We start from the raw sequence: 17,870 nt of genomic DNA, 5'->3' as shown, positions 1-17,870 counted from the left end.
ACATAAATCCTGGCGGGAGAAAGGAACTGGACTTCAGAGGAGACAGAAGGAAGGATATATATTAATCAACCTAATGCAGCTTTAATTAGTTTACTGCAGACACAAAGCTCTGCATGACTTGCTCTAATTGAACTTCCACTGCTCCTTTTCCTTTGATTCTGAAAACTTTCAAATAATCTTTTGCATCTCTGCAGACAAACCCAAGCCTTCCTTGTGAAGCTTAGTGCAAATTATCAAGCAGCAAAGTTTTGCAGTGGTGCTGGCTGATGTCGGTAGAGTTCTGGAAATGTGTAACTAATTGTCTTTAATTAGTGTAATTATCAATGAGATTGTTGCTGTGAATGTATTGCATATGTAGAGTTACATTTTCAGGTAAGATCTGGGCCATGTGATGGTGCTTGACATGTTTCCAGAATTAGTGTAGTTTTGTCTGTCTACTGAAAGAAAGTACATCTTGTTGCTCATCAAGTTGTGGAACAGTATGTAGAACGTCTTCAGTTGTATGGCTCAGACTGGGTTGTTGAGCTCATCTGGTGTCATATCCACAAAGTTACTGTTCTCTAATGTATCTGAACTGGCAACAGCTGTGACTGAAGAAAAAATGTTTTTCAGGTTGTGCACTATATTTTTTGCTAATTGTTCCTATTCAATGACGTAGATATAGACCTAAATGCTTAAATGTCCTTAGCCCTTTTTGCCAAAGACTGCCTTTGTGTTTACCTATTACAGCTCTACAGCAAGTGCTAATATACGTTCAGGGCACAGTTTGCTTTTAGGTATCAGGGTTGGGTGCAATAATAATGCCAGACAATGTTGAAGTAATTGTCAGCACGTCATTCAGGTGGATTAATGTAGCTGAATATGTGACAAATGATGTCTAGAGGCGTGTATTAGGTGCTTTGTAAATAATCCTCCCAACACTTGTCATATCACAATGACAGCTGCTAATATGTTGGGGGGAAATATATTATTTAAAACCTGTTTTTCTTGTTTTTTGATGCTAATTAAAACTTTCTCTGGTCTTTTCAGTCCCTGACGGTGTTTGTCACTAATGAAGAGAACCAGCAGTGTTGCCCAACAGACGTGAGGACTGGGTTGAGGTCTGTTGGAACACCATCTGTCACTTTGGCACAGCTTTTTTTACAGTAGCTCTGGAGCATTTTCCTTTCTTTCCATGTGCGCTCGCCTTCTATTTCCTCTCATACGTTCAAACAGATACCGAAGTGATGATAATATGGAAAAACTGTGGTCTGTGGTCGTGCTTAGCTGGAAAGTATTCTTGTGGACAGAAGCGGACACAGAGGAGATATCTGATGTGTAACACTGCTGTGTTTAGATGAATCAGGAAAACAGGTGTTGCTAGATGATGATAGAACTTTTATTTAGTTAAAATTTTCTCCGTTTTTGTTTAGTATTTCTATTATTTTTTTTGAAATAACATAGCATTACGTACAGAAGGCACTTACAAAAACAAGTTAAATTACAGATGCTGTTATGATAAACATTAAATTACTGATTAAAAAAACAAAACATAATGACAGAATGGTAAAGACAAGAAATGACAGCACCATTGGCAACTTTTGAACAGTACATCTCAAATAAAATGTTGCATGATTCAAATCTACAGTACAACAGAAACAATACTCATTTGTTATCAGTGTAATAATGCCCGAGCTATGCTTTTAAGTATAACTTAATCATCGAGATAAAAAGCTTCAACTCAACAGTTGTGTAATTTATTTATTTTTCTTCACTAGTGAGAGGTTTGTTGTATTTTTATATATTAGGCTTTGTGGTTTCCGCTCTGTGCAAGTCCTGGTACATCTCTGTCAGGCGAGTGGCCTCTCTCTGTCCTGACAGCAGAGCACCATGGGTAGTGGAATAGTATTTTCTGTGGGTGGCCTCTCCAGAAAACAGGACCTGTAGGGGCTGAGCAAAGAGGGGAGTCGGGGAGGGGGGAGAAAAGGGGAGAGGAGAATGATAAAATATTTGAGAGAAAATAACCAGATTCAAAACAAGATCCATCAATGTCATCTTGACATATTTTTGGTGCTCTCTCGCAGCAGAGTCCCTTGTTAGCGCTCTACATGTAGGAGGCTATGGTTGCTCTGCCGAGGGCGTGTGATTGCACTTTTGACAGAGGGGTCATGCCGTTCCTTCGGCAGTGTCAAGTGGGCATACAAAACCTCCAGCCCCACCGCCCCCCACCTCCTTCTCCCTTTCACCCAGAGTGCTTCAGGTTTCACGGTCTAGACTTCTGGCCTGGAATCAGTATTCACAACCCTCCTGACACCAGCTGTATTTGCTCTGCACCGGCCAGATGCTCCCTGAGTGCAGGCAATGACAGTAAACAAACAAATGTACGGAGGGTGAAAGCGCTGCGAGTGTAATTCTAATTTTCTATAGAGGAGCTGAAGAACTACAGCGATGCAATATTTGGTGAGACGTTCATTGAAAAAAAATAAAAAAACAAGACAGGAATTTCAACACATACAGTCGTCCTCAAATGTATTCATACCCTCCCATTAAAGAAGGAAAAAAACTGCAGAAATAGGTTGAAATTGACAAAGGTAATAATAAATTTTTTTTAAAAAAAGGTATTTTGATTTGGGTCCACTGCTCATCAGCAAAGCGCTCTAATATGTCCGGGATATTTTTTATTTTATTTTTAAAAAATTGTTCTTTTCAACCACAATTAAAAAGCAATGTCTTATTTCACTAAATTATAATTTAGCAAATTTTAATCTATTATTAGTTTTTTTAGTTTCTAGTTATTTGAGTGACTATTGGGAAATTTGCCTTTTCTTTAATGGAAGGGTATGAATACATTTGAGGATGACTGTATTAGCCACACGGTGTCTCGTACTAAATAAACTCAGGCCTTAGCGTCGCTATGCTAAAGAAAAGACATTTCTCTGAATATTACTTATAAACTCACCACTCAGAGCTAAAGTTTCAGTTTCCAATTGACTGAACTGTGTAGCACTTTCCAGGCAACCTCTTACAAAAATATTAGGATATTAAGTAATAGTAATTCATAACATTTCTGCTGAGTGACTTCCAGCTGCGTCATCCATTTTCATTTTCCAGGACAGCGTGGCACCTCACAACAAAAGAATTTTGTCCTGCAATCTAACAGCTCTCGGCATTCTCGTATGTGAACAGCACTATACACTACAGAATAAGGTGAACAAAATAACCGAAATATGCATCAAAATAAGCACAACACTGCTAGATGTGGATAATAATTACAACAAAGGTGAGTCAAACACCAGTCAAACTTTAGAAATGTCACCATTTTTAGGCGACCTATATAAATATATTACATGCCAGCAGTCATTGCTATTGTGTCCAGCCCCTTGTGTCGTCTGTGGATGTCTTACCGGAGCCTTGGTGCTGTTGGCATAAGGCAGCGGCATGGCCAGCCTCTCACAGTCCGCACCACTGGATCCGACCCTGGTGAAGGAGTAGGAGCCTCGGATGTATGGGTTGCTGCCCCACGAAGAACGCAGGACACGCCGGGGCTTTGGAATGTCAGGGTTCCCTGTGGACAACAAACAGATGGGGGGCAAAGAGTGGGTACAAATAGAGGAGGGAGTTTCCAGAACGTTATATTAGTCATAAGAGAGTGTGGTGTCTCAACAAGAGTATTGTCTGCAGCCACAGTAGCAGCTCTTTAAGCCGCTGCTTTGAACTTAACGTCAACGGCAACGCTACAACGCTGATGTTTAGCAGATACAATGTTTACCATGCCCTATTCTGTTTGCTAAGTAGCCCTAAACACAAAATATAGCTGGGAACATAGAGAAATTCAAGCAAAAGTGGTGAGAGGAGCTTGAATGAGTACTAATGTGATTATGTGTATCAAATTTTACAACAGTGTGTGTAACATTTGTCACGGTTTTTCCTCATAAAAAACCTACAAAACTCAGTGGTTTTGAAGTACAAGACGTTACCAAAGTAATCAGGATTCATCATCTGGGAATCATGAATGTCTCTATGACATTTTGTACCGATCGAACTTGTACATTTTGAGATATTTCACAGGATTTGTGTAAAATTGGGCCTGCCAGTGTTGCAAAATGGAAAAAAAGATCACTAAAGTCAGCACGATTCTTCCTCTGGGGAATTTCATGGAAACCCTGCAGCTAGTTATTGAGATAATTTTATCTGGACGAATGTGGTGGACAGACTGACGCTGACATTCCCAGACATACTGCACCAGTGTGGATAAAATTCCATGACCAGGATATTTTTCCCAAAGAGTTTATAGCCAGAGCAAAAATAGTAAGAAGTGCCTGTTTGGTAAGTAGGGCTTCATTTACACAAGACATTTTTGTTTATCAAGTGGTCAGAAATACCAACAAAAGGCTTAGATCTCTGTCAAACACGGTGACACAGATTCACTGCTCTTGACTTTACATAGACTAATCTTGTTGTTGTGTGTCGTCACCATTCTGAGCCAGGAACAACCCTGGAGTGCATTACAGAATCAAACCAATTCAAACCAAGAATGCTGTGACTGTGAGTTGAAGCCTTTTACTGGGACGTTCTATCTGCCAGCACTAATCAACTTGTGACCCTGTGTGAGAGGCACCAGCGAGTCTATATGTAATTAAGCAACAGTTGAGGGGATAACCCGCACTGACCTAAATGAGGAATATGTGTGCTTGTGTGTGTGTGTGTGTGTGTTTGCTTTTTGTGTAATTTGCATTTGTATCTATAGGAAGTCCACTGACCTCATCATGAAATGACAGTCACTGTCTCTGTACTCACACTGTGACCTATTTCTGAAGCAATCGCCGGATAATAATGTCTGAGTTTCTCCCCGCGCTTCTCTGCTAATCTATTGTCAAACAATGCATCAACCCACAGCATCGGCTGCATTTTATGTTGCAATCACCTTAAAACAGTGAGTCAGGTTTTTCCGTTTTTCTCCCTGTTGCGAAAAAAACTGACGCGCTTCATATAGTCAACACTGAACAACTTATAAACACATATGCCGTTTGTGTGTGTTTGTGTCTCCAGAAAAAGGGAGGATCAGATGTCCCATTCTGTAACAGACTCTTTGCTTCATCCAACACATGATCAGTCTTCTGCTCACACCAGAGCATTTTGCTGCTCACTGGACTGAAAAAAACAGCAACCCAGATACCTGAGTCATTTAGTTGCATTGTCTGTCAACCTTTTTTCAAAAAGCTGCTTACATCACAGATGAAGCTTATGTCATTTCCCTTCTATGGAACACAATGCCTCACCCCGAGTTACGGTTTGCATGAGTCACTGAGCTGACAAGGGTCTTTCTCAGCCTCCCAAGGTCAATGTGCTGGTTTTGGATTGCTGATTCATAGTAAAAGCGTAACAAGAAAGGAGGTCTGCTTTCTGCCATGAAAAATGACAGCAGTCTGGACTACAAAAGCAGGACTATTTTATGAAGAGTGTTTCTTTACTTTTGTTAAATTAAATTAACAAATATAAATAAAATATTTTTAAAATAGTTTCAGAGGTAAAATATCTGAATTAGAAACGTCAACCCTTTGCTATTTTGAGATTATTTTCTCCAAATGTGCTGGAATTATGGTCATTATGAGGGTTAGCCATTCATGCTGTGTTTTGTCTAGACTATCCACATCTACCATCATTTGCTAACGCTATTTTCTTTTTAGCTTTCATATAAAAGGAAAGAATTATATAGTTAAATGATTGTTTTTCATGTACCTGGCTAAAAATGTTGACAGTACATTTAGAAAATATATATATTTTGTATAGGAAGAGATCCTACCTGGCACTATCAGCACCATGATGGTTGTTTACTTTGTTACTTCAAAATTAGGAAACAATTAGTGTTCATTTCCTAACGAAAATAAATGTTATTTTATTCACTGAAGTGTTTATGTAAAGTAGCCAAAAGGGAACAATCAGGCCAATGTTTGCCTCTATAACCCCCTCACCCTTCAACCTACTCCCAACCAAGGACCCCCCGATGGCCACTTTGCCCCTCAGAGTCTACGATTGCCACTGGCTTTTGATGCACAGGTAACAGGTGGCTCTTTTTTTTGGCGACAACCTTTAAATCATTGCAGTGCAGAGCCAACCCATTATTTTGTGTCTATGTGTTTGTATTTTCCATAAAAAGCGGGATGTAATGTGAGCCCAGCGCTGGAATCAAAGCAGAAATCATTTCAAAACCTGATTATTCTTTGGCACACAGAGAAGCAATCAGTAAGTTCTAAACAATAGAGACGTATGAAACCGAGAAGCAGAAGTGGGAAATGGGTAAAGAAATAAATAAAGATATCAACCATAATTTAAAAGAAACTGCAGTTGTGCTCTTTCTTGCGATATAATATTCACATGCACTGATTGCATCGATTTTAATACATCTACGCAATAGCGAGTTTATGAGTAATTCCTCTGGAGATAGCTGTATGTAGGCTGTAACTATGATTCAATTTGACGTAAATTCAGGAGTATTTCTGGTGCTTTCCAACAGTGCACAGACAAGCTCCTTGAACTTATGGAAAGGTCAAGTCACAAAGGTTTTTCTTTTGCACATCATCCTGCTGCAATGAACACTTTGAGAGCAATTCAACCGAGAAGAAGGGATCTGAGTTTGGATGCAAAAGGGTTAAGTTAAATCCTGTGTAGATATCAACTGTGTATGGTGTGAACAGGATGTCTGGTAGATAACAATTGCCTGGCTCTGGTTGCGTCTGTATGCGTGTCCTGACCTGTAAAGCGCCTCAGCAGGTCAGTGCAGGTCTCAGCCACCGTCTCGTCGTCGCAGCGCTCCATGTACAGCGCCTCCTGCCCGCAGATCCAGCCGCTCAGCATGTGGCCGTAGCGCTCGGGAGGGTAGAGGACGTCGAAGCTGCAGATTTTCTTGTACCACAGCTCCTCTGGGTAGGCCAGCTGTTCAAGTTGAGCCTCATCCTCCCACACAAACTGGATGCTGTTGCACTCGGGGCTCCAGAAGGGCTCTTCAAACTCTAAGAAGATCTTGTCGGTGGTGCTGATGCCCAGCTTCTCGATGGCGAGCACCTTGTCCTCGGGCAGAGAGGGGGAGAACATGGCCTCGTGGTTCTGCTTCAGCACGCCCAGAGAGGTCGTCACGATGACGTGGTCGGCCTTGATCCACTCCTCGTCCTCGCATTCCACGTAGATGGGGTGGCCCAGGATCAGACGGTCTGTGTGAGGTTGGCAGCCGTGGTTGTTGTCGTTGTGGTTGTTGTCCTGGTTGGTGTCGCTGATCTTGGCAATCACCTCCCGATGCTGGGCTGAGTAGTTCCAGTGGATGCAGCGGACCGGTTTGCTAAGGCAGATGGTGTGGGAGGGGATGTCCTGGGCCAGGAGCTCCACGATCTTCATAAAACCTTCAGGAATTACATAATGTGCACCGGGGATCTCTGTCCACTCGCCAAACTCACTCAGAGACACCTCATCCATACTGGGAGAACTGCTCTCACAGCTCTCCACCTGAAACGTGAAACCATACCAACACACAGAATCAGGCCAGTTGTATTTCGAGCTAATATGTACAGAGTGCAGCCACATAAGCTGGACCGCAAATTTCCTTTGAGCTGTTACACCCAAAGCAAATGTTTGAAAACGTAACCGTGGCATTCTAAATGAACTCTCTGCAGTCATTAAATTCTATACGACATGTCAACAAGTCATCGCTGCAGCCCTGAAAAAAAAAAACAACAACGCGTGATTAAGCTGGTTTCAACACGCTGTGAACACAAATGTTTTATTTAGAGGACACCTACTGGTAGTGAAGTGAAAAACCTAAATATGCCGCTGCTTCTGACTCATTAGCTCGTGAGCCAGCATGGTAGCAGTAACCTGGTGCTACTGCACTTAACAACATGTGTTTTTTTGTATCATTGAGAGCATATTGAGGAGGAAACACTAGATGTTTTACATGGATGCTGATATGAAACTCCACTAAGACACTGTCAGTTAAGATCACATAATCACAAGGAGTGGTGTATGTTGTTTTAACTGCAACTCTGCTCTTTTGTTTCTAGACATAAAAAAAAGCCCAAGCCTAAATATTTGCCAGAGGAAAGCTACATGAAGCTCGTTAGGAGGAAAGAAAACCAAGGCTTCATCACTATCTAATTAGCAAACTAATCTGTTTGTAATTAATAGCTAATTATTGTCAAATTAACCCTGGCCATTACTGCCAGCAGGCAAACAGACCACATTATATCTGGACATTTGCTACAATCTCACATCATTTTCTCAAACATCAGCATGGAACCAGTCTTTACAGGGTCAGTCACAAGGCAAAAGCCCCTACTAATTCTAAGATGTATTGTGTCTTGAAATGAGAACAGAAAGAGACACTCAGGATGTGATATAATGCTACAGTGGCGCTCATAGACATAAACATGCAGAACACACACCTTGAGGTACTGTTGAAGCATGGACAGTTTGAGCTTCTTGATGCTCTCAGAATCATCGGGATCCAACATGATCTTCTTGCGCACCACATCTCGTGTAAAAACGCCAACGCTGTTCTGGCTCTCAGCACAAACTGGCTTCCCGTTCTGGAAGAACTCCTGAGTCAGCTCGTACACCTAAAGGAGGGAAACAGGCCAAAGGGTATTTCGGCAGGAAGGACGTAAAGAAAGCACAGCATGGTGAAACAGGGAACAGAAAGAAACCAGCTCAGTTCAACTCAGGGTTGATCTCTTCAGTGCAGGGCGGTTCCAAACTCTATTTTCTCCAAGGTTAAACTCTGGCATTATGGAAAAACACCACATCATACCACAACAAAAAATAAATGGTCTCTGAAGGTGCGGAATTCTGTTCTGAATATTGATGCAGAAAACAAAGAGGCACGACTGGTATTGAAATCAAAATGCCTTCTGTGTGTTCTATATCTTCTCTCTGTAACTGCTTTTCCAGATGTGACCTACATAAACGACAAAAACCATCCTCCAGAAGTACAGCGCAAACAGTCAAAAAAAAAACTTTAATGAGTGGATTTCCTTATTAAATTCAACATGCTTTGATGGTCATTTCATATTAGTTTGCAGACATATTTATTAACGCTGCCATAGAGACTGGGAAGACGTCATATCTTAACCCTTTAGCATATACTGTAGCTTTCGATCTCTTTTGTATCATTTTACACACAAAATCCAGCTTGATATCTTGAGCTTATGTGGAAACTTTTTTGGGTTGAACGATGTCAGGCTGGACAGTGAGTTTGTAATGACAGCGCCACCTTGTTAAAGAGTTACCGCTGCCTTTATCTAATCTGGTTACGGCCTGCAGTATGTAACATAATTTAACTTACATATTTTGTCATTATGTAAGCTCTCTGTGTTCGTGCATACATCCGTTTGTGCATGCAGATGTTAATTCATGCGTGTCCGTGTTTGTGTGCATATGCGTCCCCTCACCTCGTTGTACAGGTCACTGAACTCCTCCACCAGGTCCTTGGGGATCCTCTTTCCAACGTTGGTCTGATAGTGAGCCACACCATTCTTGGTGTACAAACTGATGCGTCCCACGCTCCTCTCCCCGTCCGTGGTGTGTTCCAGCAGCCCGTTGTCCTCTGCCAGGTGGTACACTGGGTTCCCATTGGCACCATGGATCCAGGTAGCTCCAAGCTCCAAAGTTGCTGTTCCTATGGAGCAGAAAAAAAGGAGCAGAAATCAGTGTGAGTTTAGACAAAACAAAACAAAAAAGATCTCTATGAGTGCAAGATCTCTTGTACAGTTTTGAACCAACCAGTAAGTAAAGTCTGCTTGGCTCACACACAACCACACTTGAGTATTAGGTAATTCAAGAAGGAGGTCAACTCAGCTAAGATACTGTAGTTGCTGAGACCCACTGGGACATTTCTATTTAGAGTAATGGCATTAAATGTTTTTTGTTTTTTTTAAAATTTTAAATGGCCATTTAGAAAATGAAAACAGACCAATGCAGTGACATAAATGTTTCTATACTATGATTGCATAACAACTATGCATGTAATCATGCTTTTACATAACAGATTGAATTATCTCTGACATATGGGTTTGAATTTAGCAGTGCAGTATGAGTGTGTTTCTACACGTGACCCCTTTTCTGTGCATGAGGCCACGAGCAGATGCTGTTCTCTACTTGTTTGTTCTTGCCAGTCGAAAGAATTTGTCATGATGGAAATCTGTTAAAACCTGCAGTTCGGTCGATATGCCTGGGAAAATCTAGCAACAGAACTAAAGCATATTTTTTTTAAAAATCTTTTGTTCTTGGAAGTAGACAGGCTTCTAATAAAGTGTATTAATTCAGTCTATTTTGGGAAACAATTCTGATGATAGCATGGCTGACTGATTTGACAGTTTTCCAAATAAATATTAGAAGTACAAAGCAGAGTTAATAAGATTTCATGCAAAAGAAAAAAAAGAAAGAAGAAGAAGCACTATAAAGAGGCTTTTGACAGATCGGATGCTATTGTTTCTGCAGAATAGCTTCGATTGTGTCAGAAGATTCTTTGTTCGTCTGTCAGCAGTCAAATAGCGTTTTGTATTAATCTAACAAAATTTCAAATTGTTGCTTAAAAGAAATGTGCTTTTCAAGTGTACAATTTGTCTGGATGGTGCAAAAACTCTTGAGTCAATCTTTCTGATGTTGTAAAAAGTATGCAAAAACATTATTGTGTGAGCAAAACTACTGAAGAGGTCAGATATTGGATTTACATGGATCAATACTACTCTCATATCTGGCTATTAAAATAAGCCTACAGCAAGACAAGACAGTTAAGAACGTTTACCAGCACGGCTGCAGTTGACTACCACTATTTATCTTGTTCATCTAATCAGAAAAGAAAGTGAAATACAAAAGACAAACTGGTTTGAGGAGTAATGTACTGGACTACTTTTTCCTTGGAAGCAGTGACTGACTAGAGCTGCACCTGCTTCTAGGTTTCATGTCAAGCTGAGCTACCTGCTGGCTTCATATTCAGACATAAAAGTGGTATCCATTTCATTTAACTAATTAGTGTAACTCCAAAACTGTTGAGCGATTCCGTTAATAGTCATTTTAGCACTTTTTTCCATCAGGATTTGTTGAATTTAGAACATCTGAGTGAACTATGGGACTCTGAAATATGAAGCCATATCATTGTTGCATGACGGATGAGAAGGCAAAGAAAAGAAAACAACAGATTTCACAGCAGTTGGGTCCAATGGAAATTTCTTGTAGCCGTTTATGATTTACCCACTTCATGACACTGTGAAAGTGTGCAACTTCCTGATTTCATGCAGTTAATGTGTCATAACATATCTGTCAGCCAGTTCAGGTAAACGTCCTCTCACCGTGCTGAACACTCTGAACTCTCCCGCCGACGTGGTCTGACGCCTCTAGGACAGTGACATCCGTGAAGCCGTTTTTCAGTAGGACCTTAGTTGCAGCAAGGCCGGCCAAGCCAGCACCAATCACTACTATTCGAGGCTGCCGATGAGTGCGTAGGCCGCTACTAAGAGGATCATCAGTGCTGTCTGAGGAAATTTCACAACTTTGCATGCCGTCCAAGCTCTTCTTCAATGGAGTCTGAGGACAAATTAAAGACATGACCCAAGTTAAAAATGGCACAATTATAACGCTGCGACAAAGGGCTACTAGCACACATTGTAATATTAAGTGTAGGAAGGAAAAGTCAACATATTTGGAGTTTGTACATCTCATAAATAACACAGAACATACCTTGGATTGATAATATGAACCAAGTAACTCATGACAGATAGTTGAGTGAGTCATATACGGCTGCATGCCAGATCGCAGTATGTTACACTCCTACATCACATTGTGTGTGTGGTTATTTTCAGCCACCACAGTTTCTTTCTGTTGTTGCCATCTGACATATTTTACTGTCAAGTACATTCTTTAAACTTGGTGTAAAAATACTCTGTGAACAAAATTGTAAATTTACATATAAAATACTCAACACTGTTGAAACTATGAAGCTCCTGAAGTCCAGAAGAATAACATTTTGAAGACATTATCTTGTGATTACACCATGGTGTATACAAGTTATAAGACTTGCTCACACAGCGCGTTGTTTTTAGTGAATGGGTTGAACTCCAGATTAAAAACTATATGAATGGGTGCCGGGACAGCTCCACAGGTTGGGTGGGCGACCCATGCACAGGGCTATAGTCCCTGCAGCGACTGTGGTTCGATTCCAGCCAGCAGCTCATTTGCTGCATGTCCTCTCCCCATGTTTCTCTATCACTCTTTCACTGTCCTATATTAAAGGCAGAAAAGCCCAAAAAATATCTTAAAAAAAAACCCCAACAATTATATAAATCACACTAGCATCTTTAAAAGCGTTGGGAGCTTCATAACAAGTGTCTCTCTGGATTGGTCACAAAAAATCCTTGAAACGGTTTTATATTTTTTCTGTATCGCTTTTGAACTTCTTTCATGAAATATGTCAATGCTGTGAGCACCGCAAATGAAATTCCACTGGCCTCCATTCTATTGGAGTGGAAGTAAATATTGCAAAACACGAGCAAACTAAACCAAAAAGTGACTTTTTTTCTAAATATAACTGAGTTAAACCTTTTTTAAAATTTTTATAACAACCTCACCTGCAGTTTAAAGAAAAACCGGCGCTTTGTTATCTTATGTTGCTAATTAAGTGCTGACAACAAATACGTCTTTTTATAGCTGATAAGCATTGTTTATTGACACTCCCCCTAATATTACCCACATTTACAGCTGTGCTTATTACTGTGTTTAACTTAATTGAGAGCGTTTTTTCTTCTTCTCCACGACACGTTTACATTGCTCTGTGTGTCACTGTTAATTTAGCACAAGGCCAAATCTGAATCCCGAGACAAACCCTGTTATTTCCGTCAGACTATAGACTATACACAAACAAACATTATTTCTTATGACAGTCTCTGTAATTACACTGAAATTGCTCAGAAACACTAACATTCCGTAAAGACAGAACACACAGGCGACCTTGTTATTGCTGAACACAAGGCTGCTTGCTGTGGATGTATGGACAGCTGTGCGTGAGTATAACACAGTGGGTGTCTGTACAGAAGACATTCCTGTTAATCCTGCAGAAAAACGCACCCAGCATCAACATGAAGTTGCACTTTTTATGGGATTTATTTATCAGTAAACTGCTATCACTATTATCTGATACTTTTTAAAATGAAATGTTTTCGCCATCCTGACATGCATGAGCAGCAGTATCCCCTCTTCTGAGGTAACCCATATCCTGCTGCTACACAAATCACACGCACACATCGTCCTCGCTTCGTTACCACAGCAACGCTGAGTGGGCAGTACATACTATACTATGGAGAAAATACACATTGAGCTTCCCTTCGTGTAAGGTCACACAGCAGAGAGAATTCAGTAAATATCAAACTCAGGATAAGCATGAGCCACCCTCTTTTTTGTTTTTTTGTGGAGATTGTACGAGGTCATTGTTATGATTTCCCGGAATTAAAAAAGTAAGCTACAAATGCAGATCACTGTGCTATGTTCACTGAGTTTTAACCTAGATTCAACTTTGGCATCTGAGACAGAGTGCTGTAAGCAAGCTGTCAATGCCACCAACTCAGCTGCATGAGTCACGTGATCAGGAAGTGCAGAGGAAACCACAAGCCAGCATTTAAAGAAAGTAGAGTTTGCTTACGGGATGACCTGCCTGTGACTTCAAAATAAAGAGGACATGCACAGCATTTTCTGTGTGACTTCCTTACAGAGTCTTGGGTGCCCACAGATGTAGGTTAAACTTGCTTATCTGCTCTGGTTGACACGTGACATCTGACTTGACCTTGTGACCCTCATCTTGAATCTAGGTCAGACCCACACACATTTACTGAACAGGAGATCAAAAGTAGAAAACTGTCACACAGGAAAAGTTGAGACAATACACACTGTACAGATGCTGTGTGAGAGTTTGTTGTGTTACTTCAGTGTGAACTGTCATTTTATTTTATCTGAATGTTTTCAGCTGATGTGAACAATAGTCCTTAATAATGAGTTAAACTGTTTCACAGCAAACTGGATCTCCATATGACTGTCATCAATGTAATGAAAATACTTGATTTAGCAAAGCACACATTTTATCAACACATTTTCCAGAGAATGTATTTATTTACTAAAGTGGAACATTACATGACTAATTTATCCCTCCACGCAGAATCGATCAAATGAGACTTCGTTCTGCAGTTGTAGTTTTGAACTCGCTGCTGCTTAAACCACAGAATTACAGCGAAATGTGCCTTTTCAAGTATCAAAAGATGATGAAAGAGTTTCAGTTCCACTCATCGCCTTCCCTTCCACTGAAACTAGCCTCAGCCCCGAATGCTTTAAGTCTGCACACAGAAAACACACCGGGTAACGACGATATTAATCACCGGTTGGATTCCCGGAATCTGAGGCTGAAATGTTTGCAACATCAACGTGAATGGACTTATTCTTGGACTTGGAAGAATGGAAACGGGTGGAGTTCGTCCACTGTGTTTATTTTTGGAACAATAATATATTGATTAAAGAGTTACCTAAAATGATAGAGTTTTTTTTTTTTTAAATGAAACAAAAAAATAAATCTGTAATTGCTGGGTGGTACTTTTTCTTATTCAATTTGTGGTCTTGAATTGAAGCTATCACATCTGTTTCCTTTACTGTTATGTATGCAGTTACTGGAGTTAAAGAATAGATGGCACAAATGTGGTTTCTTGTCATTGGATGCTTTCAGTACGAGGATTGCAGTCCTTTTATACTCTGCAGCTGTTAAGGATCAGCGTCGCAGGAGGACACGGATTTGTGGCGAACAACAAATGTAGACGCTACAAGAGACCTGATAAAAGGAGGATGCGGACGTGGATGGGATTGTTGTGTTTGCTCTGCAATATTGATTAATGATGATTGTTTAATACAGTGACATGTTTTCCTTGGCATTTGCTGCACAGAAACCTCCCAGAGTAATATCCACATACAACAGTTTGTCATTGGCGAAGTGAATAATCTGCACTATCTGAACAGTAAGGTCCCATCTCTGTGATGATCTACATTTTGATAAATGACTTCCTTGTTCTAGCCATGACTTGACCACATTTGCAGGGCAGGAAAATTATATTTTTAAACAAATAATAACAAGGATGAAGGTTGTTCTCAGGAGACACTTTAATACAAGAAATCTTGTTGTCATGAAACACAGTGCACTTGTAATGTGCTTCTACAAAATGTTGATGGATGTTTTCCCCTCTGCATACTACAGCCTATTTGCACAAACAGGATATCGATACATTTTTTTTCTGAAAAAAATCCAGAATCTTGTAAACATCATTTCAGCCCTTCTTGGGAAAACTATAGATTACAGCTTTAAAGATTAAGCTTTTACACAGAATAATGTCATTAATGTTTTGGCTTTACCGGCAAATTAAAAGCCCATTTCACTATAAAATCCATCTGATTCTATAAATTTCAGTGAGGGATGAATTTAATTAATAGAAAGCATCTGATTGGTTTACACACACACACACACACACACACACACACACACACTGGACTCTCTGACAGATTGTGCATCCCTCCCTGGTTGCTTGTAATTCCACGGCTGGTTAATACACTCGCCACATGTCGCAGCTCCACGCTTTACACCACCACCACCGCAGATTAATGTGTGGGCCGGCCTCGGGTGGACGAGCAGCTGAGGGTGGGGTGGAGTGAGGCTGGAGAGAGGGAGGAAGGGGGCTACCATTGACCTAGAAATGGCAATCTACAGCACAGTGCGTGAGCTGGTGGACTTTTCAAGAGCAGGGCCAGTCTTGAGCATTACTGTCTTAGGTGGCTGCACCCGAGCTCCCGTCCTGCATCTTTATTGCTTCGCTCTCCCCTTTAATTCAATTCAATTTTATTTGTATAGCGCATATTGTATAGCTCTTCCCAGCTGTGTCGACACACACACACACACACACAAACACATCTGCATTTCCTCTATCAGTCCCATGTGAGCATTTGCATGGAAACACACATTTCTACATCCTTACATGAAAAAAAATAAATAAAAAAATTGCAGCCTAGTCAAGGGGGGTTCATGCCAAAGGCCAGACATTCCACACTTCTCTCCCAGCTCTGACTTTCCCAAGCTGGAATGATGGAGTGGAAGCACCACACACACACACACACACACACACACACACACACACACACACACACACAGACACACACACACTGGACTGCTATGCTACTGGACACCACACTGGTTGTTCCCCTGATGCAGAAAAAGAGGGGAACAGTGTCCAGACAGACCATTGTAGTAGCCTATAGCCAAAGTGCCAGACTGAGAGAATCAATACATACAGTCAATCAGATGTACATAATGAGATCAGCCAGATTATCACTACTGATAAAAAATACACCAAATAGACAAAGAAGAAAAGGACAAACAGAGAAAATACATTAAAAGTTCATTTTCATATTTATATATATATATTATTGTGATAAATAAGCATAACCCAGGACGGCGAATCACACTTTTTTGTTTTTAAGTTACACCTTGAAATAGAAAATATGGCCACTGCTCTCTAATAAGGTACAACATGTTTTTACATCGAAACTTATGGTTTTATTCGTAGCTTTGGGGTTTGTCAGGTCGGGACCTTTTATTATTAGAAATAAAAAGAAAAAATAAGTTGCTCTGAATCACTGAATGAATTACTTTAAAATAATAATGATGATAATAATAATAATAATAATAATAATAATAATAATAATAATAATAATAATAATAAATCAGTTACAGATTATTGTTAATACATAAAAGCACCAACTTGCCAATGATAAAGAAAGACAAACTTTTGGTACCAAATAGGATAAGTGTGACTGAAAAGAGACAGTCCATAAAGTGAAGCTGACAGCCAGACAGTGTGATGTAGTCTATAGCAGCCTATATGCTGCCTGGAACAGCTGTGTAGTAAAAGCCTTTCCTGCCACGTATAGCAAAGCAGTGATGCCAAAGTGGCAGCAGTTTGAAACAAAGCAGACAACTTTACCGACTCACTCTGACAATGGAAACATAAGATGTGGTGGAAACACAACAAAACCTAAACACACCTTCAAGCAGAGAAATAAAACCCAATGGAGAGTAATAATAAAAAAAGAAGCGTAAATCCGCCTTATTCCATCCAGAGCACTTTGTCCCTTTAAATCCTCCCAGAGCCTCGGATACATCAGTGTAACTAACATTTGATCTGCTGTGCCCGCGGTGCTCTTACTCAGGTTGCTTTAATGCTGCGTTTTTTTTCTGTTTTGTCAACACAAACAGCTGGCTGACATTCGCTATACTGAGGAGCGGTGGCGGCGCGCACACTCCATACGCGGCTCCAACAGTCATTTTCAGCGACACGTACTGATACGATCCGTTATTTTTTTTTTTTTTTTGGGTGAACATTTAAATCAGCGGCATCACCGGTCCCGCTGCTGAATAATAATATTAATAATACAACAATAACAACAGTGTTAAATGTGCTGGTTTGGAGTAGAGCGGCTGGTTTACCTGACTCTCTTGGTCTTCAGTTTTAAAACCTCTGAGTGCTCCGCTTTCCTTTGTGCTGTTTTTTTTTCTCTCTCTCCCCCTCAGACCGGCTCCGCTTTGTATTTATGCCTGGAAACCAGAAGCAGCCAGTTTTTTCCGTGGCCGCTGCCTCCTCATTAATTATACATGAGCAGAGATGACGAGAAGACCAACCCTCCTCTGAGCAACCCTGCTGTCACCCAGCCGCCTGCTGCTGCTGCGTAACAGGCCGCTCACACATGCACACGCACCTGCCACATACATAAAGGAATCATTACTAGCACAGTAAGAAAAAGGCCCAACACAATCAACATGTAAAAAAAAA

General features: G+C 40.6%; 1 protein-coding gene across 1 annotated transcript; it reads right to left on the bottom strand.

The window, feature by feature from the left end:
- Positions 1-1,354: 1,354 nt before the first annotated feature.
- On the bottom strand, positions 1,355-17,607 carry smox (spermine oxidase). Its single transcript, XM_008286992.1, has 7 exons — positions 17,528-17,607; positions 11,316-11,550; positions 9,417-9,643; positions 8,412-8,585; positions 6,732-7,476; positions 3,384-3,544; positions 1,355-1,929 (listed from the first exon to the last, which is right to left on the bottom strand). Exons 2-7 carry the CDS (start codon positions 11,521-11,523, stop codon positions 1,777-1,779), a joined length of 1,668 nt encoding a protein of 555 aa, XP_008285214.1. The 5' UTR covers positions 11,524-11,550; positions 17,528-17,607; the 3' UTR covers positions 1,355-1,776.
- Positions 17,608-17,870: the final 263 nt, after the last annotated feature.

This window comes from Stegastes partitus, unplaced genomic scaffold (genome assembly GCF_000690725.1).
Source record: "Stegastes partitus isolate 25-593 unplaced genomic scaffold, Stegastes_partitus-1.0.2 Scaffold11, whole genome shotgun sequence".
NCBI lineage: Eukaryota > Metazoa > Chordata > Actinopteri > Pomacentridae > Stegastes > Stegastes partitus.
Note: the sequence above shows the minus strand (reverse complement) of the source record. Positions and strands in the feature narration are given on the sequence as shown.